At 48.6% G+C, this 25,036-nt stretch overlaps 1 protein-coding gene across 6 annotated transcripts in view; it reads left to right on the top strand.

Annotated features, from left to right (window-relative positions):
* Positions 1-25,036, top strand: part of XYLB (xylulokinase) — an 88,693-nt gene that overhangs the window by 16,581 nt on the left and 47,076 nt on the right. For 5 of the 6 annotated variants that reach the window (XM_077304096.1, XM_077304093.1, XM_077304095.1 and 2 more), the window contains 12 exons: positions 1,021-1,101; positions 2,024-2,110; positions 3,488-3,616; positions 4,683-4,748; positions 7,010-7,082; positions 16,849-16,967; positions 17,958-18,039; positions 18,836-18,876; positions 20,048-20,163; positions 21,688-21,803; positions 22,823-22,896; positions 23,696-23,792. In XM_077304096.1, coding sequence (XP_077160211.1) covers positions 1,021-1,101; positions 2,024-2,110; positions 3,488-3,616; positions 4,683-4,748; positions 7,010-7,082; positions 16,849-16,967; positions 17,958-18,039; positions 18,836-18,876; positions 20,048-20,163; positions 21,688-21,803; positions 22,823-22,896; positions 23,696-23,792 — 1,081 coding nt within the window. Of the gene's footprint in view, positions 1-1,020; positions 1,102-1,963; positions 2,111-3,487; positions 3,617-4,682; positions 4,749-7,009; positions 7,083-16,848; positions 16,968-17,957; positions 18,040-18,835; positions 18,877-20,047; positions 20,164-21,687; positions 21,804-22,822; positions 22,897-23,695; positions 23,793-25,036 lie in introns of all 6 variants that reach the window. The other variant, XM_077304097.1, reaches the window with a different exon arrangement.

Raw genomic sequence — 25,036 nt, 5'->3', positions numbered from 1 at the left:
AAAGATGAGATAAAAATGTAACAGAAGTCTCAATTAAAAATCATATTTACATGTGTAAAAACTCTCTGTGGAGACGCACATCCATGGGTTGGTTGAACGTTTGACCATGCACAGCTTAATGCAGCAGAAGGTCACACATTAGCCATGTGCCGTGCAAATCTGCACATCGGAACTGTACGGTCTGCTTTTCCAGTGCGTGCTTAGTCTCAAGTGTCGTGTTTGGACAGGATTGTTCTGTGCCCCATTGCCCTCGGGTTCCAGGTAACCATGAGACTTTATATCATGCACCACTGCTTGGTAGTTGCAGTGGCTACTCACCGTAATGCAACCCTCCACAGGAGTGCCGCACAAGGGGAGTTCTTGCACGAATCCAGTGCGAATGAGTGTTAAGGGCTGCTCCAGTCTGGAAAGGGCTCTTGCTCCTGTGGTTGGGGGGGGGGGGGGAGAGGGCATGATGCATCACAGCAGTCCACTGAATCAGGGTTATGGTGAATAAGGCCATTGTCTTGGGAAACTTCATTTCTTTCAAAAGAGACAGCAAATGCGAAACAGGTGTGTCGCTCTCCTCCCCCCCCCCCTTCTTCCAACCTTGACAATGTCTCTCCTGTATATCGGTGCCCTTTGAAGACCAAACAAGGGAAGAGGAAAGGGCCAAACTAAATATTCCCGGTTAGCCACATGTCACGTTGGCTAGCAGCTGTTCCTCCCTGGTAAAGCACCCTTGAAAGAGAGGGGTAATTTTGAAGCAGGTAAAGGGCAACAGGACAGTAAGGCCCTACCAGTTTCTCCCCCCGCCCCCGCAGCTGTTTCCTCTAGTGCAGGATTTTAGGGCCCTGACTGCGCAGAGAATGGGGATATTTGGGTGGGGACATGGGGAAAGCCACACAGCGATGGGTGGTGGGGAGTATGTTTGCCAACCTCCCTGTGGGACCAGGAGACCTCCTGAAATTAAAACTCCGGACTACTGAGTTCAAAGAAAAAAGTTTGTCATTCTTTATCACCTTCCTTCCTTTTGTTTAGGCCCTGGACATGGTCTTGGAAAAGATGAAATCTTCTGGATTTAACTTCTCTAGAGTCAAAGCTTTGTCTGGCGCCGGACAGGTCAGCTTAAAAAAGGGGTGGGCGTGGGGTACTGGGGTTTTATGTACCCTGCTTTCTTATTTAAAATAATTCAAATGCTGCAGTTAGGCAAATTGTGCACATTTACTCTTATAAACACATGCAAAGGTGACTTGGAATGCTTCAGAACCTCAGTATATCAAAGTCTGTTTTGTCTACCCTTGACTGAAAGGGTGTAGGGGCCTTTCACATCACCAACTAGATAATTGGAGACATGGGAGATTAACATAAGAACATAAAAACCATGCTGTATCAGGCCAATAGTCTAGTCCAACACTCTGTATCACACAGTGGCCAAACCCCCAGGGCCGTCAGGAGGTCCACCAGCAGGGACTGAACCCAGGATCTTCTGCATGGCAAGGAGATGCTCTTCCACTGAGCCAGGGCCTCTCCCAGCACAGTGACAGCTGTTACTATTTAATATAATTTTGGTTTAGCTATCCTGTGGGCCTATATAGGGCTCTGAAGTCCTGTCCTTACTCCTGGAAATCTTAGGGCCAGATTAGACATTATTGTGTCTCCAGGTCTGTTTCAGCACTTGAAAAGCCATGGGTGTGTGTATGTGTGTAAGGGGGCAAGATTGCCTGGTTGTACTTCACCATGGACTAATAAGAACCTAAGAAGAGCCCTGCTGGATCAGACCGATAGTCTACCTCGTCCAGCGTCCTGTCTTACACAGTGGCCAACCAATTCCTCTGGAGGGCCAGCAACAGGGCATAGAGGCAGAGGCCTTCCCCTGATGTTGCCTCCCGGCTCTGGGCTTCAATTACTTCAGTAGCTTTAAGAAAGACACCTATGCAGAGATTTGGGCCTCCAAATTTGATTGATTCTGTTTGGTATCCAGATGTGAACTTGGATGTGTAACCTGGCTCCGTTTTATACAGAACTCTTTTCTAACACGCAGCAACATGGGAGCGTCTATTGGAACGACGGAGCAAATCTGATTTTACAGAATTTACCACCCGACGTCCCTTTGCATCAGGCCCTGAAGGTAATGCCTTGGTGGCGTTTGGGTAGGAAGTTCGTCTCTGCTCTGGCGCTTCCTCGCTGATCTTTGACGCTTGTACTCCCCCCACCCCACCCCGCCCCCACCCCCACCCCCACCCCCACTGCTTGTAGAGAGCCAGTTTGGTGTAGTGGTTAGGAGTGCGGACTTCTAATCTGGCATGCCGGGTTCGATTCTGCGCTCCCCCACATGCAGCCAGCTGGGTGACCTTGGGCTCGCCACAGCACTGATAAAGCTGTTCTGACTGGGCAGTGATATCAGGGCTCTCTCAGCCTCACCCACCCCACAGGGTGTCTGTTGTGGGGAGAGGAATGGGAAGGCGACTGTAAGCCGCTTTGAGCCTCCTTCGGGTAGGGAAAAGCGGCATATAAGAACCAACTCTTCTTCTTCTTCTTCTTCTTATTGGTTAAGGGCAAATATGAGGGGGGGGGGAACCCACCTGTGAAACATCGCAGGGGTTAAACATTTGTAAAAGCACTAAAAAAAAACAACTGTAGGGAAGCAATAAATTGGAACCAGCGGGCCTGTTTTGAAAATTAATTGGGCAGAAACATGCAGAATTTGGGTAGATTAAGTAAATGCTCCAGAAAATGAAATGCTTCTTGATCTGGTGCCTAGATGTCAACCCATTTGGTACCGATGGTACCGCCTCATTGGGGAGGCTGCGTGGCCTATGGAATGCCCCCCTCACTCCATCTCTTGACTGATAGCATCAGGTAGAAACTGAATTTTGGCTGGGCGGTTGGGTCATGTATTACTGTATATACTCGAGTATAAGCCGACTTTTTCAGCACATTTTTTAATGCTGAAAAAGCCCCCTTAGGCTTAAACTCGAGGCTCCCACTTTCCTCTTATTGTTGATACCATATTTTTGTGGTAAAATGAGGTGCCTCAGCTAAAATCCGGGTCAGCTTATGCTCGAGTATGTACAGGTATTTTCCTGGTGTATCTGGTTATGTTTAGTTAGCCCAGATTGACTATTTTAAAGTTAGTTCTAATATAACCTTGTGAAGTTGGTTTCCTGCCCTTCTATTCTGTTTACATAAAATTTGGCTGCTTCGTTTTCCTGCTTGGGGAGCTGTTCTTGGTTTTAGTATAGTTGTGTTACTTTCTGTTACTAGAAGAAGAAAGGAGAGTTGGCTTTTATACCCTGCTTTTCACTGCCCGAAGGGGTCTCAATGGTCTTCCCTTCCTCTGCTCACAAGACACCCTGTGAAGTAGGTGAGGCTCTGAGAGAAACTGCTCTGTGAGAACAGCACAGAGGTGTGCTACCATTCCTTAGCCAGAGTTTTTGCCCACACAAGTCTCTGCGGCACTGAGACCCTCTTTGTCTGTTTCTCTCTCCCTGTCCCTCTTGTATAGTCATGTTTTTCCGTCAACAACAGCCCTGTTTGGATGGATTCCAGTACGAGTGTCCAGTGCTCCGATCTAGAAGAAGCTGTCGGTGGTGCTCAGAAGCTTGCAGACATCACCGGATCGCGTGCCTACGAGGTGAGAGAAGAGACTTTAGTGGGGAAGCAAATTTCTTCCAAGCTAGACTGGCAAGGGATTCTGTTTTATTTTTTTATGGGGCCATCACCTGAGCCTGGAATTTGGGTCACTGTGGGTGGGCAAGTAGATGTGATTTTCCTGCATTCTGCAGGGGGGTTGGACTAGATGACCCTGGAGATCCCTTCCTATTCTACGATTCAGCCACATTGTAGCTTGTGAGGTTCCTGTTAAGAGGGCCAGGGGAGTGTTGTGGGTTGCAATAGAGCCCTGAGTTCATTACTGCAGGTCCTCTCCTCTGCTGCCAACTGAAATTGCTCCCTGCCCTCCTGCAAGTGACAACCTACTTCAAGAGAGCCATCCTGTCCCCTTCCAGCCCCCTCTTCTCCAGGCTGAACCTTCCCAAGTCCCTCCGTCTCTCCTCCTAGGGCTTGGTCCCCAGGCCCCAGATTATCCTCATCACTCTCCTCTGCACCTTCCCGATTTTGTCCACATATGAATTTCACCAACCAGTTCCTTGCCTCATCATACCGTGACACTTAGTGTCATCTGCCAAATTAATCACAGTAATCCTTACAACACCCCCGTCCTCCAGGCCGGTGCTGTTACAGGAAGTTTGCGAGGAGGCTGTCTAAGGCCATCCAGCGAACTCTTTGTGTTTCTAATGGTCTCCTTGCTTAACTGAAGAGCGTTGAGAGGGTGACCGTAACCTTTTGGGGACCTGGAGGTGGCGGCGGCTTCCGGGGTCTGGGCCCTGTCTAAGTAACAAGGCTAAATCATCCCCTTGACTTGTCATCTCGGTGGAAATGGGAACTGTGACTCAGAATGCTTCTCTTGCAGCCCTTTTCCCCTTTTGGTGTATCTTCTGGCCGGTGAGCAAAACCCCCGTAATGAGCCCATGCGTTATAGTCTGCTCGACGCCGACTGCAGCTGACCAGCGACTTCCCGCCATGCATCAACCAAATTAAATATCCAAAGTGCAAACGTGCCGAACTCATTACGCCGAGTTAATGATTATTGACTCCACTTAGAGTTTTGTGTTCCTAAGCGCCGGCTTGTCTTCTCTCAGCGTTTTACAGGAAACCAGATAGCGAAGATTTACAGCCAGAACCCCGAGGTCTACGCACAGACGGAGGTTAGCTTACTCTTCAGTTTGCTTCTTGGAAAGGGCAACTGGTTTTGCGTGTTGGAAGAGGAGCTTTCTGCAAATATTGGCCGCCACATCAATAAAGGAAAAGTTTTTGGTTTTTTTTTTTAAGTCACAAGGGGTGAAAGGGGAGGGTGATGGTTAGTAAGAACCCTGGCCAAGGGATCCATCACGGGGACCTGGGCAGTAGCCTCACCCATGCGGTCAAAGAAGCTCTGGGCCAGGAACGGGGTAACTTTATCCCCGGGGGTAGCCCTTTGCCTGGTCTAGAGATGGCTGTTTCTTTTCCTTTGGAAGAGCAGTTTGACACCCACTAAGGACAGGTCATTCCAGTGTCAGTTGTTGTATCAAGTCCTCCCAAGCAGGGGTAGTCAACCTGTGGTCCTCCAGATGTCCATGGACTACAATTCCCATGAGCCCCTGCCAGCGAATGCTGGCAGGGGCTCATGGGAATTGTAGTCCATGGACATCTGGAGGACCACAGGTTGACTACCTCTGCTCCCAAGGCCTTAGCATCATAGCATCCTAGAGTTGGAAGGCGACTCCAGGGTAAAGTTGCAACAGCCGTTTCTGGTCCTCCTTGAATGAATACTAAAAAATATCAGCTGCCCCTCAGTCAAGCCATTGGTGGACCTAAAACGGAAGGGATTTGGCATGGGGGGACAGTAGCTGCTGTTTCTTGTGAAAACTGCCCTAGAGAGGGGGGGGGAGAGAGCTCCTCCAGACGTCAAGAGGAGAATGACTAGAACCTGTACTGCTACCCGAGCTGTTCCTTCTAAGCTCTGTCTTCTGTGGTTACCACCTCCAGGTGAGGAGATTCCTAGGCATTTGAGGGTGAAGCCTGGGCAAGGGTCCTCCATGGGATAAAATGTGGTAGAGTCCAGCCCCTAGAGCAGTCAGGGGAACTGATATCTGGAGATCAGTTGTAATTCTCGGAGATCTCCAAGCCTCACGTGGAGGTTGGCAGCCCCACCTGTTTATTGTTGCTCACGGTTAGTGCTGTGGCCTGGTGCATGCTCCCTTTTGCAGCCTTGCTTGCACACCATAAACAAAACATCAGCTTCCAGCCCTTAATGTCAGGAGATTCAGCGGGATGGAAGCCTTTTAGAAGGCATAGGTCCCGGCAGGTGCCATACCAAGTCAAACCCCATTGCTGGTCTTGACCTTGTGAAAAGACCAGCAATCAATTGGGAAGCAAGTCAAAATGGCTGTTGGGTATTTGGAATGATCTCACAGGTAGGACAGCTGATGTATCCTGAATGTCTCCTTAGAGAACATTTAAACACCTCAGAGTGACTTTGCGTGCATATGATATTTTTTTTGCAAAATGTGTATACAGCTTTGCCAATGTGTTCAAAGCAGCTTACAAAGTCATAATCAAAATGCAAACTATTAGGATGTACCAACTAGAAGTGCAGCGCCACCTTAAAAATTGGACTAGAATAATGTGCATAAACCTTTGCCCATGTGTTCAAAGCAGCTTACAAAGTCATAATTAAAATGCAAGCTATTAGGATGTACCAACTAGAAGTGCAGCACCACCTTAAAAATTGGACTAGAATAATGTGTAAGAATGTAAGAGCCCTGCTGGATCAGAGCAGTGGTCCCTCTAGTCCAGTCTTCTGTCTCATACAGTGGCCAACCAGTTCCTCTGGAGGGCCAACAGCAGGCCAGAGAGGCTAAGGCCTTCCCCGATGTTGCCTACGGGCACTGGGATTCAGAGGCTTGACTGCCCCTGAACATGGAGGTTCCCTCAGTCACCATGGCTATTAGCCATTGATAGACCTACCCTCCATGAATCTATCACATCCTCTTTTAAAGCTATCTATGCTCATCCAACTCAACCCTGCAGGCAACACTTCAGCAACATTCTGTAAGTACCTTTGAAAAGGGACGCTTTGCACAGGGGGTGAAAAAAATCGCCCCCGGGTTGTGTTCTGGAAGACCTCCGGAGGTTGAATGACCTGTGCCGTGAATAGATCTTTTTAGTAGTACCAAGTGAGTTTGTTTTTCCTTTTCTCTTAGTTTTGTTGATGCTGTATTGCGCTCGCATGCTTGGGGCGCAATCAGTGAATGTTAAGTACCTCTCGGCCCCATTGATTTCAGCTGGAGGCCTTTCAGCAGGCGGCCCCATAGGATCAATGGGACTTAACAAAAGGCTTAATTTTCCTGCTTGATCGTGCCCTTGATCTGCAGACAAATTGGTAAGTGAATGTCTCTGGGATTCACTTTCGCCTCTTCTCTTCCAGAGGATCTCTTTGGTCAGCAGCTTTGCAGCCTCCCTGTTTCTCGGGGCTTATGCGCGCATCGATTACAGCGACGGTAAGCACCTTCCGCTTTTAAAAAGTGTCCTCAGCCCAACCTCAGAAGCTTCGCTCGGGTGGATGAAAGAGCAGGAGACGATCTGCATGTCCTTGTTCTCTCTGTTTCCCGCGTGTTCATTCCTGAAGGGTGAAATGGGTAAAACAAGGAGCTGATCATGTCAAGTCCTGCTCTGAGAGTTTGGTTGTGGTTTATTTGGTTAAAGAGCAGTGGAAAACCGGCTTTGATTCCCCCCTTCTCCTCATGCAGCCAGCTCGGTGACCTTGGGCCGGTCGAAGTTCTCTCAGAGCTCTCTCAGCCCCACCTGCCTCACAGGGTGTCTGTTGTGGGGAGAGGAAGGGGAGCAATCGTAAGTCGCTTTGAGACTCCTTTGGGTAGCGGAAAGCCAGGGTATAAAAACCCGTTCTTCTTTCCTGATTTCTGCTGAGTTTAAGACATTTGGGTGGTCCCTCCGGCTAAAAAAAATTGTTAGGAACTCCGGTCGAAAGTGTGTGAGAACAACATGCGGAATGTTCGGGGTTTTTTAAAAAAATATTTAAATGCCATTTCCAGGAGCTGCTAATCTCTTCCTGTAAAATGCTTTGCACTTTTGTTGATTGATTTCTTTTAAATGCCAAAAAGCTATATTAGAATGATAAATTATTTCCACTTAAACTGTGCGTGGATTTTTTCAAAAGTAAAATGCTCCCGAGGCTTAAGCGAGTTAAATATGTCATTTGATGCATGGTCCCCTTCAAAAGTGACCTCCCCCTCTTTCCCCCCGTAGAGAAGCTTCAGTTCTCCCCTTCCCTGGGGAGGGGGAAGTAGGATTGAGCTATCCAGTGGATTGGCTGAAGGGGCACTAGCAGCTGTGCCAGCATGGGCGCATTAAGTGGCTGCATGCCTAGGGATAAACTACACCAGTGGTCCCCAACCTGCGGTCTGCAGCCCGGTGCCGGGGCGTGAAGGCCAGGGCGCCGGGCCGCGGTTCCCTCTCCCCGCCCCCCCGCAGTAAAAAACTTCCCAGGCCGCAAGCTTGCTGCCCGGGAAGCTTCTTACTGCGGGAGGCGGGGGAGAGGGAATAAGGGCCGTGCATGCGCACATGCGTGCTGCGCGGCCGAAATCGCGCATGCGTGGCACTTTCGCGCATGTGTGCATGTATCAATGTCCTTACAAATTAGGCTGACTGGACAGTTACCTGCCTGAGGTCCCCCGATGAACTTGGTGGCTTAGGGGAGATTTGAACCTGCATCTCCCTTGACGCAGTTTCAAGACTTTCTCCACCATATCGATTTGCTACCTTCTGAGATAAGCAGTCATTCTTCAAGCACACGTTCTTCATTATGCTCATCTTGAAAAAAAAAACCTGCCCATTGGCTCTACCTTTGTTCATATCTTTGGGACCCTCAAGAGTCAACCAGGGCCTCCATTCTGTCCCTCGCTATGCTAGGAGCTCACAGAATGCCACAGATCTGCTTGGCCCTTCTGAAATGTTTGGATTATCTCGAGTTACAGAGAACTTGGAACGCAGGACTACCAAGGCTGATTTCTGCTCTCTCGTGCAGAGCGTTGCCGTTTTATTTCTTTGCCTTCCTAGTTAACCTCGCGTCAACGTTTTGCACGTTCCCTCCCGAAATCCCAGCTGCAATCCTGGGCCACCTTGAGCCAGCGATCGATAGTGCTTTGTAAGGGAGATACTGTATCTTTCCCATCTGCTTATTGACCCTCTCTGTTCACCCATGCATCGAACCCACTTTCGCATCCAAACATTGACCCCGCTTTTCATCCATCATTGACCGTGACCTAGAAGAGACGGGCGTATTCACAGCTGCTTTCCCATCTGCGCCGAGCAGCAGGCCGCAGAACTGTTCAACGATTGAATACCGATCAATGTCAATAGCCTTGAGGTGTAGCCTGTTCTTCAGGTTCTTCCTCGATGCATGCCGTAGCGAGAACAACAGTTCTTGCTTTTCTTTTTTTTTTCGTGCTTCTGTCTCAGAGAGAACATCTCTGTGTGTTGGTCCCAGTAGACTGTGAATCAGAGCCCCTTGCCTGCAAAATACTTCCACACGCTAAATCAGTTTGGTAGTTTGCACCAGGCCTTCTCCTTGAGAGACCAAGTCCTGCCAAAGGCAAGCTCAGTATTGCTGGTTTAAGCTTAAGCTTAAATTTGTTCATTGACTCATTTGGTGGCCCTGGCTTAGATGGCCCAGGCTAGCCAGATCTCAGAAGCAGAGTCAAGCTTGGCAAAAATCTGGATGGGACACTGCCAAGGAAGTCCAGGGTTGCTACATTTGCTGTGGTTAATATAATAATAATAATAATAATAATAATAATAATAATAATAATAATAATAATAATAATAATAATAATATATTATAATAATAATAGCAATATCATCTGTGTTCTTGACCTCGATGGCCAAGACTGGCTTGATCTTGTCTCATCTTGGAAGCTAAGATGAAGCTAAGCAGGTTTTGCCCTGGTGAATGTTTGGGTGGGAGACCACGGAGGAAAATCCAGGGTTGCTGCACCGAAGCAGGCGATGTCAAGCTGCCTCTGAATGCCTTTTGCCTTGTCGTGAGTCAGGGGGGGCCATAAGTCAGCTGTGACTTGACAGCACCCCCCATCCGTTATCTGCATAATTATTGCCGTCTTTGAGACTCTCTCTACCTTCCAACTGAGGTCAAAGAGATTTTCAGTAAAATGAAAAAAATCATTCAGATACTCTTTAAAATTATGTCAATAAAACCATTGAGAAATATTTGCTGCATTGTTAACTGCTGCTTCATACAGTTGCTGACGTTCATCGAGCTCTCTGAAACCTGTTGGAGGGCTTGTTGGAAGAGAAGCATCGTTGTTCGCTTTCCCCTACAAATTTGTGCCTCTCTTGGGGGAGGGTTCTGCAATGGTTCCTGTTGGCAGCCGAGGAAAGGACCCACAGTGATGGCTGTAAACCAGGGGTAGTCAACCTGTGGTCCTCCAGATGCTCATGGACTACAATTCCCATGAGCCCCTGCTAGCGTTAGCTGGCAGGGGCTCATGGGAATTGTAGTCCATGGACACCTGGAGGACCACAGGTTGACTTCCCCTGCTTTAAACTACATATTGGAATGGTACCGGCTAGATATCAGGGGTTTTCTTTTCATGATCAGAGTAGTTCAGCAGTAGAATCGGCTGCCTAAGGCAGTGGGGAGCTCCCCCTCACTGGCGGTCTTCAAGCAGCGCCTGGACAGATCCTTCTCATGGATGCTGGAGGCTGACCCTGCATTTATTTATTTATGTATTTATTTCTTGGATTTATATACCGCTGCTCCCGACTGGGCCCACAGCGGTTTACAAGGATAAAAGAATAAAATACAATAAAACCCCCATAATTCCCCTTAATAATAAATATTATGAATACCAAGGCGGCAGGCGAAAGCCACTAACTATCTATTCCCCTCGTTCAGCCGGGGGACGCCATCCTGCTGTTCTCCTAGTGGGACTGAGGCACCAGATCAGTCAGATGGACACAGGGAGTCCTAGATCAAATGTCGGGACCCCACCCTGGCCTCAACCATATGCTTGGCGGAAGAGCTCTGTCTTGCAGGCCCTGCGGAAAGCTTACAACTCCAACAGAGCCCTTTGATCTTCCGGGAGCTCATTCCACCAGGTTGGGGCCAGGACCAAAAAAGGCCCTGGCCTGGGTCGAGGCCAGGGGAACATCCTGGGGGCCCGGGACTAACAGTAGATTCATACCCACAGACCAAAGAGCCCTACGGAGGGGCATAAGCATTGAGCACGGGTTGGACTAGATGGCCACTTCCAACTCTACGGTTCTATAATTTGGGTGTCATGGCAAAAAAACCCAGGAAGTCTGCTTATAGATTCAGGGAGCAATCCTTAGCGGGCTACTCAAAAGTAAGTCTCATTTTATGCAATGGGCCTTGCTCCCAGGAAAGTGTTCTTAGGGACGCAGTCTCAGTCTCAATAGCTGCTGGAATACAGAGTGGGGCCCTCCAGCCTGACAACGTTTACCAAGAGTAGAAATGCCCAAAGGGTGTTGACCTCTGGTGGCCAGGAACCGAAGGTATCACCCGGCCCCTCGAATTACGGCCCCATAAGCGCACGGTAAACCACCTCTGAAAGTCTCTTGCTTTGAAAACCCTATGGGGGGACCATAAGTTGGCTGCGACTCAATGAGACTTTGCACCCCAAAAGTGTGGGGCTGCCTTGTGGTATCCTGGGGCCCGGGTTGAAATGAAGTCTTCGGACTCTTTACCCACACTCTCCTTCCCTCCTTTGTAGACAGCGTAGTGTAGTCCCTGAACTGTTGTTGTGACCCATGTATTATATAACTTATTATGTGGCATTTCCTGATGATGTTCACTAAACCATAAATGCCGGCTCTTTAAACAGGCAAATAGACTTCCTCTTGACTGTAACCCGCAGGGCTGGAGGTCAAAGGTCGGCTACACGCAGCCATAATGGTCTGCTAACCCGAGGCAAAATGATCCAAGGAGATGGGAACCTCAGTCTTGCAGGGGTATTTTCCTGCCTTGGTCTCTGCTCTCTGCTCCCCCTGCAAGGCTGGATCACAAGGCATTTTATTAAAACCTTTGTATCATCAGGATTTGTGACATCTGTACCCTAAGTCTGCAAGATCAAGAGTGTGGACTCTCTTTAAAAGCGTCGTGGCAAAATAATCCCTTTAAATGAAATTGACAGCTGGCGAGCAGAGAGCAATCCTTCCGAATCGAAAAACCTCTGTAGTTATTACAGAAGATTCTCTGTCCTCCTCCTAGGCTGATTAGAGTAATTGACAGCTGGGTAAATCTTTACCTGCAGAAAATAAAGATAGATACAAATTCAGTTAAAGCATCCTTCCACGCATTGCTTCTTACGTATAGTTTCCCCGGTATTATATCATTATTTATTTATTTCGCAATTTATACACCGCCCCTCTCAGTCACCCGTCTCAAAGTGGTTTGCTTAGTATGAAACTCAGTAATACAATGATTCATAATAAAACCGGATGAAATGTTGTATAAAACGACACTTTTAACACAGTGTCAGCGATCCTGAATATCTGAGGTCAGTTATAGGCTATTGGAAGGAGGACAGAGGGAAGAAAGAGGGCACAGGGGGCAGGAAGGAGGTTTGGGATTTCCTATAGATATTACCTAGCTCTATATGTCTGGCTGCCCTCAAGCATAGGCCTGGCGGAACTCAGAGTTCCAACAATACTCCGATGTGGCTCATGAGCTCATTCCACACCAACATGTAACGGGGAGGCAGTGTGGTGTAGTGGTTATGCATGTTAGATTAGTTCTGGAAGACCCATGTTCAAATCCCACGTGTGCCAGGGAAGCTCACTGGGTGATCATGGGCCAGTTACACACTCTCAGCCTCCTCTACCTCACAGGGTTGTTGTGAGGATAACACGGAAGAGGGGGAAATCAGGTCAACGGCTCTGGGGTCCGCACTGAGGAGAAAGATGGAGTGCAAATGAATTAAATCCTCTTGTCATGTAAATTTTTATCTCGTTTTTCCTTCGAGGGACTCTAGCGATGTCTGCGGTTCTCCCGTTTGCGTTTTTAGCCATACCGAAAGGTTGGGAGCTGTTGCTTTTTGGGACACGGGGGATCTGGTCCTTCATGGCAGGGGGCTGAAGGAGCCATTTTCACGTGTGGGGCATTAATGGGAAAGGGAAGGGGCTTCACCACATTTCATTGGCTGGTAGGTTTTAGTGGCGTCATCCTAAGAAGAAGGGCACCTTCCCAATCCCATTGATTAAGAAGGGCCTAACTCCGCTAAAGATGGCATAGTCGATTAGGGAAACCCCCGAGCTCCAGCCTGCCACCCTTGGCTTTACGACTCCCAAGACTTTAGCGACATAAATGGGTCCTGTAGAACAGGGGTAGTCAACCTGTGGTCCTCCAGATGTTCATGGACTACAATTCCCACGAGCCCCTGCCAGCATTCGCTGGCAGGGGCTCGTGGGAATTGTAGTCCATGAACATCTGGAGGACCACAGGTTGACTACCCCTGCTGTAGAAGGTATTTCCCTGCCTTCGTGTTCTTCCGTTCTCATTTATCAGGACGCGGGCAGGGACAGCATGTACCGAAGAACGCGTCAAGAGGTCATGACTTCTTCCCTTCCCCCCCAGAGAGTTTTTAAACATGTCCCCTTTTGCCTAGGCGGCCATTGTTGTTGAGAGGCTGTTATTTCCAGATGAGCAGCTGGGAAAGGGGCCCTGCGGATTGTTCAGCAATCCGAGGGGTGCAACTTTTAATTTTCCTCGGACGGTGGCTTAGCCTGCCATTCAGCCGGCCTTTGTAGGTCACGGTCCCGCAAGCCCTATTGAGAGTTACTAAATTACTTGACAGCGCTAAATAAATATCCTTAGGCCTACAATGCAAGCATTAGCGGGCCAGTTTTGCTGGTTTTGCTGGATTGGAGGCAGCATTTTGCAGCGGGGAGATTAGCAAATTGTGTGCAGATGGAGTTTAAAGAGCCGGGCTGGGGTAGCCTTTTGCAAGCTGGCACAGGGGGATTCTGCCGAAATGTTTCTCAGGATTCAGAAAAGTCAGGGATTCCATCCCTGCACCGCCATATGTTACTTTAAAGCCACCGTCGCTCACGGAATACACAAATCTGTCAGCTCTTGGGTTTTCTTTTTGCTTTAAACAAGTGGCGATTAAAAAAAACAGCATAGAACTCCCCTCCTAAATTCAGTGCAGACAAATCAAAGGGAAAGAATCCCCTCCCGGTGTGGTGCAGTGGTTAAGAGCAGCACCTTCTGATTTGGTGAGCCAGGCTTGATTCCCCGCTCTTCCACGTGCAGCCAGCTGACTGACCTTGGGCTCATTCCAGAGCCAGGGACTTTTTGGCTGTGGCTCCCACTAGGTGGAATGGGCTCCCTGGGGGAGGAACGTGAGCAGTTCCACAAGGCCTGCAGGATGGTGGTCTTTTGCCAAGCTGATGCTTGAGGCCAGCAGGATCAAACTATGATAACATCTGATTAGGGCCTCCCTCATCTCCCCTCCCATCCCCTCTCCTTGTAGGGCTAGCGGTTCTAATTTTAAAATCATATTAATTTAAGCTGTGTTTTAAACATTTCGCGAGACTTCCATTGAAATGGTAATTTCTTGATGTTTTTTTTTATTGTTCTACTAATGCCTGTGTCGTTCACTGCCCCAAAGTGTCCAGTCACGACGGAGGGGTCTAGAAGTTGCATAATAAATTCATAAATCGATTCAAACCAGCGGCTTCCCAGCTTCTGCTGCTGGCCATGATGATGTACCAGCTCACAGGACCTGTCTATGATGCTAAGAACCCCCGTGACCTATTTAAAGGCACAAATTGCTAGTCTTGGTCGAATGTAATGAGGCGTGAGGCAAAATCCAGTGTATTAAATCTCATCAATTCGGCTGCATGCAAATCAAAGCCACCCATTAATTAGAAGCTCCCTAATTTATCCCATGATTCTACTGCCGGAATCTGCCGCGGTGTCATCAGCCGTTCGTGGAGCCCTCCTTTCCCCATTGTCCGTGGGGAAGCAGCCTGAGTGGTCCTCTTGGACTCGGGGAAATGGATGCCTAAGAGCAGGGGTAGTCAAACTGTGGCCCTCCAGATGTCCGTGGACTACAATTCCCAGGAGCCCCCTGCCAGCGAATGCTGGCAGGGGCTCCTGGGAATTGTAGTCCACGGACATCTGGAGGGCCGCAGTTTGACTACCCCTGCCTAAGAGGATAAAAAGGAGAATAACTTTCCCACTCAAGTCTGATGTTTGCATGTCTGCATTGTGACAGTGGGCTTCAAAGTTTAATTGGACTTTGGGGTTCACAGTGCTCAGCTGCAGAACCTTGCTTTCAGCCGGGGGGGGGGGGTTAGCCGCAGCTGGACGGTGCGACGTAACGGTGCCCTTGATTTGTGCAAAATGGCTTCTCTCTTGCCCCAATCCCTCTGCAGATCTAGAATTAGGGGTGAAATGTCAAGGTTTGTAGGTTTCTCAGTTAGGGGGTGAGGCTGTGGCTCAGTGGTAGAGAAACTGCTTAGGCATGATGCAGATGGTCCAAGGTTCAGTTCCCAGCATCCTCAGTTAAAAGACCTGACAGTGGGTGATGTGACTGAGCTCTACCCGAGACCCTGGAGTGCAGTTGCCAATCTGAACAGACTGTACCAGCAGGTGAGAAGAGGAGAAGAGCGGCATTTTTATACCCTACTTTTCACTCAAATCTTGCTCTTCTCCCGTCAACTAACACAGCCACCGACCTGGAACTGTTTTCATTTGTAATAACAGATCATGGCTGAAACGTTACCCTGCTGTGCCCAAAAGGTGCAAGCAGCTATAAGAAGAGAGCTGTTTTTTTTTTAATACCCTGCTTTTCACAGCCTCAAGGAGTGCCAAAATGGCTTACAAACACCTGTCCCTCCCTCTCCTCACAACAGGACGCCCTGTGAAGTAGGTGGGGCCAAGAGAGCTCTAATCGAACTGTGATTGGCCCAAGGTCACTCAGCTGGTTGCACAGGGAGGAGTGAAGAAACAAACCCAGTTCTCCAGATTAGACTCAGCCACTCTGTAACCACTACACCACCCAGTCCTTTGTGGTGATGCCCCTCCAGGCTGATGCCCCAGTTCTGTAAATGGCCTGCATTCTGTTCATTTCATCCCGTCCTCGGTTGCCCATACCTTTTGGCCTTATATCGGCCGGACCACAAGCCTTGCTTGCAGGCCTCTGCTCCTTTTGACCTGCGTGCAGACCTGGCTGTGCTTCATACATTGTTAAGGTGTGTCGGTGATAGATCTATTGCACACTGAGGCAAAGGGAGCCCTGCTCCCGTGCAACAGCTCACGCCCGCCTGTGTGTTAGCTGTCTGAACGGTGCTCACGCTCCTTATCCCAGCAAAATAAATGCCTGTGGAATGTTGCCAGGCCACTAATTGCTTCCTGGTCCACGGCAAAGGAGCCAGTTCAGCCTCGTGCCAGTTGGCAGCAGGTTACGATGTCTTCTTCCCCCAGAAGCGACTGGAGGACTGGCAGGATGCCCGGGGGAAGAGCGGATTCAACGGGGACTCCTTTTCTGGGAGTGGGGGAAGAGCAAGGGGGAAGGTCGAAAGAAATCCCAGGGAAATGCAAACCTTACAAGCTTGACTTCTGTACTTGGGAAGAAACCAGAGCAAACGTGGGGAGGGGAAAGGGGGAGGGTTCTCAGTTGCTGGGGGAGACTTGGGAGGCAGGGAATAACTGGACCAAAACTGGACAAACAAAGAACAGCAGGAGGGGTGGGAAATATCAGTGTTAAAAGAGAGGGGAGGGGGTTGTTTCATGTTTGCTTTTAAGAAAGAATGTTGGGAAGGAGAGCATTTCATTTGTGAAAGGAAGCAAGGGGCAGCACCAGGCTGTGCATAGCCTCTTTAGCCATGTGAGTGTCTTGGTCTGATGCGGATTGGGTTGCCAGCCCCTGCTTGGGAAACTCCTGGAGATTTGGGGGTGGAGCCTGGGGAGGGAAGGGTTTGCGGAAGGGCGGGGCTTCTAGATAGGCACTTCCCTGTAGCCCCCCCTCCGAAGCTGCCATTTCCTCCAGGAGAACTGACCTGTGTAGTCTGGAAACCGGTTGCAATCCTGGCCCCACCTGGAGGTTGGCGTCCCCAGCTGCTGATTTCTCCTTCTCTACGTGTTCCCCTCTTTCTTGGGCATGCTTCCCATACGACCCTGGGGCCCGTACTCAACTCAGCAGGGGCCTTTGCTGTTTCCTGATACCTGCCCCTGTTTTTTTTAAAGGCTGTTTTCCTCCTCAGGTTCCGGCATGAATTTACTACACATCCGTGAGAAAATATGGAATTCGGTCTGTCTCGATGCTTGCGCACCTGGCTTGGAGAAGAAGCTGGGCCATCCCGTGCCGTGCAGCAAAATCCTGGTCCGTAGGCAGTGCTGTGGAAATAGCCGTTCCCAAATTAGTCATTTTCGGAAGGGAAGTCTCCCCAGGTGGACTGTACCTGATAGAGGAGTCCCTAACGAAGCAGAGCATGTGCGATTTGGAGTGGGGCTGTGGTGGGGGGGAGAGAGGCGCAGATGTAGCTGCTTTCTGCCTGGCACTCTTTTCTTTGTCAAAATCGTCCCCATCCAAGGGTGCATTTGGTCCCAGGGGGGAGAAAAGATGCATGTAAATTGGTCAGTATCGACCTGTGTCCCCCCTAAATTGTCTTGTGGCCACATTCCCACAGGTGAAATGACATTGGGAAGAGTTACCCCTCTTATCTTGTGTGCTGTAGTGGTTAGTGGTCAAGAACGGTATGGTGTAGTGGTTAGCAGGGTTTGATTCCCCATTCCTTCTCCACGTGACCTCCACGTGACCAGCTGGGTGACCTTGGGTTCGCCACAGCACTGATAAAGCTGTTCTGGATGAGCAGTGATATCAGGGCTTTCTCAGCCTCACCTACCTCCCAAGGTGTCTGTTGTGGGGGGAGAAAAGGGAAGCCTAATGCAAGCTGCTTTGAGACTCCTTTGGGTAGAGAAAAGCGGCATATAAGAACCAACTCTTCTTCTTCTTCAGTAATATCAGGGCTCTCTCAGCCTCCCCTCCCTCACCGGGTGTCTGTTCTGGGAAGTGGAAAGGGAAGGCGACTGTAAGCCGCTTTGAGACTTCTTTGGGTAGAGAAAAGCGGCATAGAAGAACCAACTCTTCGCCTTCAGTAATATCCACCACCATGTGGATATTCCACCACCATGCCTGCTTTTTGGTGTCCAATTTGCTGTTTTCTGAAGATTTAGAGATATCCATAGTTCCACCTCCCCTTTTGTTGATCACAGACTATATTTCGTTTGCTGAAGAACAAGATATTTTGCTGCAGAACAAAATACTTTGTTTCTAATCAGTGTTCCTTCTGCACCCTCCCCTCCTGTTTAGGGTCCTGTTTCGCCATATTTTGTTAAGCGTTATGGTTTTAATCCTAACTGCAAAGTTATAGCCTTCACGGGCGACAACCCAGGTGAGAAAGTTAAGCATTTTCTGTTAACAGTCCGAGCCTCTGCATGATTGAAATCCTTCAATAATTTTCTAATCCACATGTCGGAATCCTCTTTATTTGGGAAATGCTTCCGCGCTTGGGGGACTGCAGCCGGCCATTAAAGCCCTGCTACGATCAGGGGGATGTGGTGATTAGACCTTGACAAATTTAAGGTAAAGGTAAAGGTCTCCCCTGTGCAAGCACCAAGTCATGTCTGACGCTTGGGGTGACGCCCTCCAGCGTTTTCATGGCAGACTCAATACGGGGTGGTTTGCCAGGGCCTTCCCCAGTCATTACCGTTTACCCCCCAGCAAGCTGGGTACTCATTTTACCGACCTCGGAAGGATGGAAGGCTTGAGTCAACCTTGAGCCGGCTGCTGGGATCGAACTCCCAACCTCATGGACAGACAGTTTCAGACAGCACTCTGCGCCACAAGAGGCTCTTTGACAAGTTTACTTGGAAGTAAACCTTACTAACTATTTGGTAGACCTGGGCTTGCCAAACTGTGGCTCTCCAGATGTCCACAGACTACAATTCCAGGGGCTCATGGGAATTGTAGTCCGTGGACATCTGGACAGCCACATTTAAGCCAGCCTTGCGGTTGACCTAGGGTTTACAGCACTAAAAGTACAATTCATTGTGTAAGCAATGTTGGTACGGAGGGGGTGCTCTGACTTTTGCCTTGCGCCTGCTGTTCAGCCATTGCCTTAGGCCTATTCAGCCATTGCCTTGGCCTAATTTTGCATTTATCTGGTTTCCTTTTATTTGCATTTTCAGCATCTCTGGCAGGAATGAGGCTTGTGGAAGGGGACATTGCAGTAAGTGTTGACGTGTTTATGCTAAGTGTGCGGGAGCGACCTTGGATAGCAACTACGCCATTGTTAACTTTGGCCAGAACATGCTTTTAGATAAACCCCGCTAAGCTCTGTCGATTTCTGTGGGAAGGATTTCAGCGCACTCTTGCTTTTCCCCCCTCTTGTGGGGATCAAGGGTATTTTAGTGCTGATGTTCGGCTACGACTGTCATGCACTGCACATTGGTCTCCCCTCGAAACCAGTTTGGAAACTCCAGTTGGTGCTGAATGCTGTGGCTCGGCTGGTATCAGGTGCCTGCCTCATCGCTCCCCTCCTGCAGTCAGATTTCAGATTCAGTTTATTGGTCAGCCATTGGCCGTTTTAAAAAAAATGGACTGTTATATACAAAATCCGTTAAAATTAAGACATAAAACTGATAAGATCACGAGGGGTTTAAAAGCTGTCAGTTGAGTTCCTGCGTGGTAATAAAAGGTTACACAGATAAAAAGGAACCATAATGATTAGGGTTTTAATCCTGATTGCACAGTTTGGACCTAATTTTGCTAGAGGCGAGGGCAAACAGTGCAACTCTACTGGTAACGCAGGCATCGATATCAGAAAATAGAAGAATCATATATCCAGTTTTTGAGAGGCCTGAGGTGGTGGGGAGTATTCTTTTAATAAAGTGGGTGCCCATCAGTTACTTGGCTTAGTCTAAAGCAGCTTTCCTCAACCCTTTTGCCATGGAGTAACCCCAGAAACATTCTTCAGGCTTCAATAAACCCCAGAAGTGGTGCGATCATGCAGAATAGGGTTGGGAAGCAGAGCTGTGGACACGCCCACCTGAGGCCCCTCCCCTTCCCACCTCCTCCAGGCCTATCATTGGCTTGTACTGATTCCCTCCCTGATGCTTAATAGGGAAGGGGGGCATTTCATGCATACAAGTGGGGTGTTGACATAGTCATACTTTGGCAATGGGTCCACAAGTGTGGGGTGACCCTCTGAGGCCCTTCCATCTGTCTGTCCTCCGACTTCTTGTCTTCCCCATGAAGGCAATCAACCAAGCCTCCAGAATTCAATGGCCTTAATGCGTAATTTAAAGATAATTAGTACTACTAACGGATGGGTTTAATTTGATTTCTGTATTGCTTTTCGTGCACATTGTGCTCACTCCTCGATCAACCTGGTTCCACAGATTAGCCTTGGCACGAGTGATACATTGTTCCTCTGGATCCGAGAACCGAAGCCCGCTTTAGATGGCCACATCCTCTGCAGCCCAGTGGACACAAACTCCTACATGGCCCTCCTGTGGTAGGGCACCTTTTATTGCGGTTTTGCCTGTGAATGTGAGATGTGCCTTCATGCTGAATCTATTGGCCTTGTCTGCACCAGAGTTGTCTCCTCTGATTGGCCCATTGGTCTGTCTATAGCTGTGTTGTCTCCACTGATTGGCTCATTGGTCTCTCCATACCTGTGTTGTCGTCTGTGATTGGTCCATTGGTGTACCCATACCTGTTTTGTCTCCTCTGATTGGCCCATTAATCTGCCCATACCTATGTCTGCTCCTCTGATTGGCCTGCCCATACCTGTGATGGCTTGCTCCAATTGGCACATTGGTCTGCCCATACCTGTGTTCTCCTCTGATTGGCCAATTGAAATATTATTGTTTCCTCTTGCCTATCCTCAAACACGTCTTGGGTCAGGGCACTGACCTAGGGAAAGTTTCTGCTCTCTCCGGAACAATACCTTCTGTAGGGACAGCTGGAAGCACTTCTCCTGAGCAAACAACATTTCCCCAGCCAAAATGCACTTTGATCAAACGGACAATGGAAACGTGTCCAGCTCCCGCCAGACTGAGAGCAACTTTTCTGGTTGGCTTTTGCTGCTTTTTAGCTCAGAATCGGAAAAGCTGGTGTGGAGGACTGCAGTTTTCAATACCAGATATAGCATAAGCGTATGGCAAAACTGCAATGCTAATTAAAACTGAAATTGCCCTGACCTGAACGGTCCAGGCTAGCTTGAGCTATATCTATTTTACTTAATATCTTTTTGTCTCGCCCTTTCTCCAAGACGACATACCTCAGAATCCTTTGAGCCCCCAACAGCGACTGTTTGATGTAGGCTTGTGGGTGGGGAGAGAAAGAAAGGGGGCTGATCTTGGGTCACCCAGCAAGCTTTGCGGCACAATGAGGATTTGGCCCAGAAGATCCCAAATCCTAGTCCCAACACGTACTATTACTATTACTATTACTATTACTATTACTATTACTATTACTATTACTATTACTATTACTATTACTATTACTATTACTATTACTATTACTATTACTATTACTATTACTATTACTATTACTATTACTATTACTATTACTATTACTATTGCCTGCCTCTCCCCAAGGGCTCAAGGCGGGTTATACATAAACCCCTTAAAAGGCATTAAAAATCCCTTATAATACAAAATAAAAGCCTGCAAAAAGAAAAACCAGAAAAGATACTGTGGCAAAAAATACAAGCCCAACCTAACAATCCCCTAAAACAGGGGTAGTCAACCTGTGGTCCTCCAGATGTTCATGGACTCCAATTCCCATGAGCCCCTGCCAGCGTTTGCTGGCAGGGGCTCATGGGAATTGCAGTCCATGAACATCTGGAGGACCACAGGTTGACTACCCCTGCCCTAAAACACACACTAATAGGGAGAGGGTGAACCGAGGGTACAGATGTGCCTCGCTACTGCCGCTCATGTAGGGAGGGCCCAGATCTTCCTTGTTTACCATTTGCACCAAGGTGCCTCTGATGAAATAAGTTCTGGATTTCTCATGGTGTCCTTGATTTCAGTTTTAAGAACGGTTCTTTGATGAGGGAGATGATTCGAGACGAGGTCGCCTCTGGTTCCTGGGAAGAATTCTCCCAAGCTTTAACGTCGACACCTGCTGGAAATGGCGGAAACATTGGTATTTTTTAAAAAATTTGATACATTTCCACCTGGCCTTTCTCGCTGGCAAGGGCTCATGGGAATTGTAGTCCATGGTCATCTGGAGGGCCGCAGTTTGACTACCCCTGGCCTAAAGCAATGTGCAATTTCTCCTCCCCTCCAACCCTACGAGGTAGGGTGAAGTGAGAGTGTATGATTGTTCCATTGTTTGTTTGAAATTGGTCCCTCTTATTTATTTATTTGTTTGTTTGTTTGTTTGTGATTGGTCCCTCTTATTAATCTTCCATAGTTCCCAGACCTCTTGTTCAGATGGCCAAATGGTTATCTCAATATTTTGACTCCTTTTAACTGAGCCTGGTCCAAATTCCCAGGGGAGGAGGAAGCAAACCCCTATATTGTTTGTGCTAAGCTTTATACCTCAGTCCTGACTATTCCTTCATTGTAGATGCTTTCCTTTTTCTTAAATAAAGAAACTTTCGTTCTATGAGGTTACTTATTTAGAAAGCGAAGTTTCTCACACATGGGCACCATGTTGGGGGGACCCTTGATGTGGAAACCATTTCCTGGCTTGCATCCTACGTGTCAGAGCTCACTGTGGAAGACATGCTTGCCTCTCCCTGCTCCTTTGGCCCAGTGAGTCCATCTCCTCCCACTGGAGTTCATGAATCAAAACGGTGGCAAAAGGTGGACCGGGGGGTGGGTCAGAAGTGGGCAGGGAAATGGATAGAAATTACTCTGCACTCTTGCCCCACTGGGTCATTTCTTTCTGTTATCAGAAAGGGGAAAGTGCCATCAGGTTGACCTCATAGGATTTTCAAGACAAGAGGTGTTTTTTTTTCATTGCCTGCCTCCTTGTAGCAGCCCTGGACTTCCTGGGAGTATTCTCATCCAAATACTGAGCAGGGCAGACCCTGCTTAGCTCTTGATGAGATTGGGCCAACCTGGGCCATCCAGGACTGTCAGATACGAATTTTTATAACCGTTTGCATATTATGTTACCAGACCTAAAGGTCGCTTTCCTTTCGACTTCTCCTCTAGGTTTTTATTTCGACGTGATGGAGATTATACCTGAAGCTGTGGGAATCCACCGATTCGACTCGCAAAATAACAGCGTAAGAGCGGCCTAACTCACTCATGGGATGGTCACGTGATGAATTGTTTCTCTCTCTCAGGGCATGGGTGGCAGGCTTTCCCTTTCTTAGAGGTACATCGGTGGCTCTGAGCCACAAGGCATAGATCAGGGGTAGTCAACCTGTGGTCCTCCAGGTGTCCATGGACTACAATTCCCATGAGCCCCTGCCAGCGACTGCTGGCAGGGTCTCATGGGAATTGTAGTCCATGGACATTTGGAGGGCCGCAGTTTGACTACCCCTAGAATAGATGGAGCCCTCGGTCTGGGGCAGGGATGCTGTATATCCTTGGTACTTGGGGGGCAACAGGGGGAGGGCTTCAACGCTTTCACTTCCCTGTCTGCTCCTGACTGCAGTTGCCCCGAAAAGATCAGAGAGAAGATAAGCACAGTGCATCACAAGAAAGCAACAAGAGTCCAGCAGCTCCTTGAAGACTAGCAAAACTTGTAGCAGGGGATGAGCTTTCATGAGTCATGCGGCACAAAAGAGCCAGAGGGCAGGAGCTCCTTGAAGACGAACAAAATGTATGGCAAGGGAGAAGCTTTTGTGTGGCATCGCTCACTTCTTCAGATACCCATCTTGACCTAATTTTGCTTGAGGATGCTTAGGGCTGATCCTGCGTTGAGCAGGGGGTTGGACTAGATGGCCTGTGTGGCCCCTTCCAACTCTATGATTCTATGATTCTATGATTCTAATTACGAGTTTGGCAACTGCCCCCTCTTCCTCCTCGGCCCCTTGGAAGCATAGGCCTTTGTTCAGTCTTCACTCTCCTCCTCTACAGGTCCCCTCGTTTCCCAAGGAAGTGGAGATACGAGCCTTGATAGAAGGACAGTTCATGGTCAAACGGATTCACGCCGAAAAGCTGGGCTACAAAATCCGTGAGTGTGTTTGCGGAGCGGCAACAAGGCTAGCGGGAGGTTAGAGCGAGCCTTGGTCAATACTCTCCGGATCGTCTCCCAAAATGGCGGAATTGGATCTTGGGAGGTGGGGGGGGGGAGGTTGCACAACTCCCCCCCTTTGTGTTGGGGAGGGGCTCCGATGGGCTCTCAAGACCTTCTGCGCGGCTGGGGGGGGGATTGTCTCTAATACTTTCAGTTGGGAGGCCATCCCCCCCAGTTAAAAAATTAAATTAGGCATGCTACCAAAGTCACAAGGGTGGGGGCGATATAGTGGTTTATAAATGGGGTAAAATAATATAGAACGAATGCTTGGTGGGGGTCGAAAGTGGAGTTCTGGTGGTCAGAGAAGTCCTTCTGTCTTTGGCTTTTCTGGCCACAGTGCTCTATTGTTCCATCTTTGCTTACTTGGAAATCGGAGAGAACACCTTATTCTTGCAAGTCAATTTACATGAGAGAGTATATTTTGCAATTCTAGTTCCAGAGGGCTACATGTAAAGGAACTGATTACAATGCCTGTGAATCATTTACAGGGAAATAGCTAATCTCTTGAGAAGGAGAATGCAGATGAATATTAACAACACACTCGGGATGGGGAGCAGTGGTACAGTGGCTGGCCTGCCAGGCCGCTGGCATTTGGGAGACCTGGGTTCAAATCCCGCCTTGGACGTGAAACTCACTGGGTGACCTTGAACCCCAGATGCATCAGGCAGCCAAATAGGCATTCTGGACCCCTCTTGCAGAATATTTTAAGCCCTGATTATGTGATATACTGTGCAGCCAAGCGTGGATGTCCACGTGAAATCTGATACCACCTGGTCCTACCCGAGGTTAGGGGCAGGGTGTAGCTAGACAAGATGCTGGTTTCTGACTCTCTAGCTGAAATGCTCATGTTCAGCTGCCGTTTTGAATTGTAACTTAGCCAGACTGGGAAGTTTTGTGTCAAACTCTGCATGTTAGAAGGGGAGAGACCGGGCAAGAGTTGCAGGTTCAGGGAAGGACAGCAGAAAGCTGTATTTGTACCCAGCTGGGGGATAATTACAATTTATCATGACATCTGGAACTTTGTGGTCTGCGGATGAGTTATAATGCCGAGAATTCTCCACTCCCCGCCTGGAGGTTGGCTGCCCCAGCTTTTATTTTATTGTTTTATTTCTATTTGCGTTATTTATAATCAGACTTTCTCACTTGGACGCAAGGCAGACTGCACAGAATCGGTCAACGCA

Source organism: Paroedura picta, chromosome 11 (assembly GCF_049243985.1).
Source record: "Paroedura picta isolate Pp20150507F chromosome 11, Ppicta_v3.0, whole genome shotgun sequence".
Lineage (NCBI taxonomy): Eukaryota > Metazoa > Chordata > Lepidosauria > Squamata > Gekkonidae > Paroedura > Paroedura picta.
Note: the sequence above shows the minus strand (reverse complement) of the source record. Positions and strands in the feature narration are given on the sequence as shown.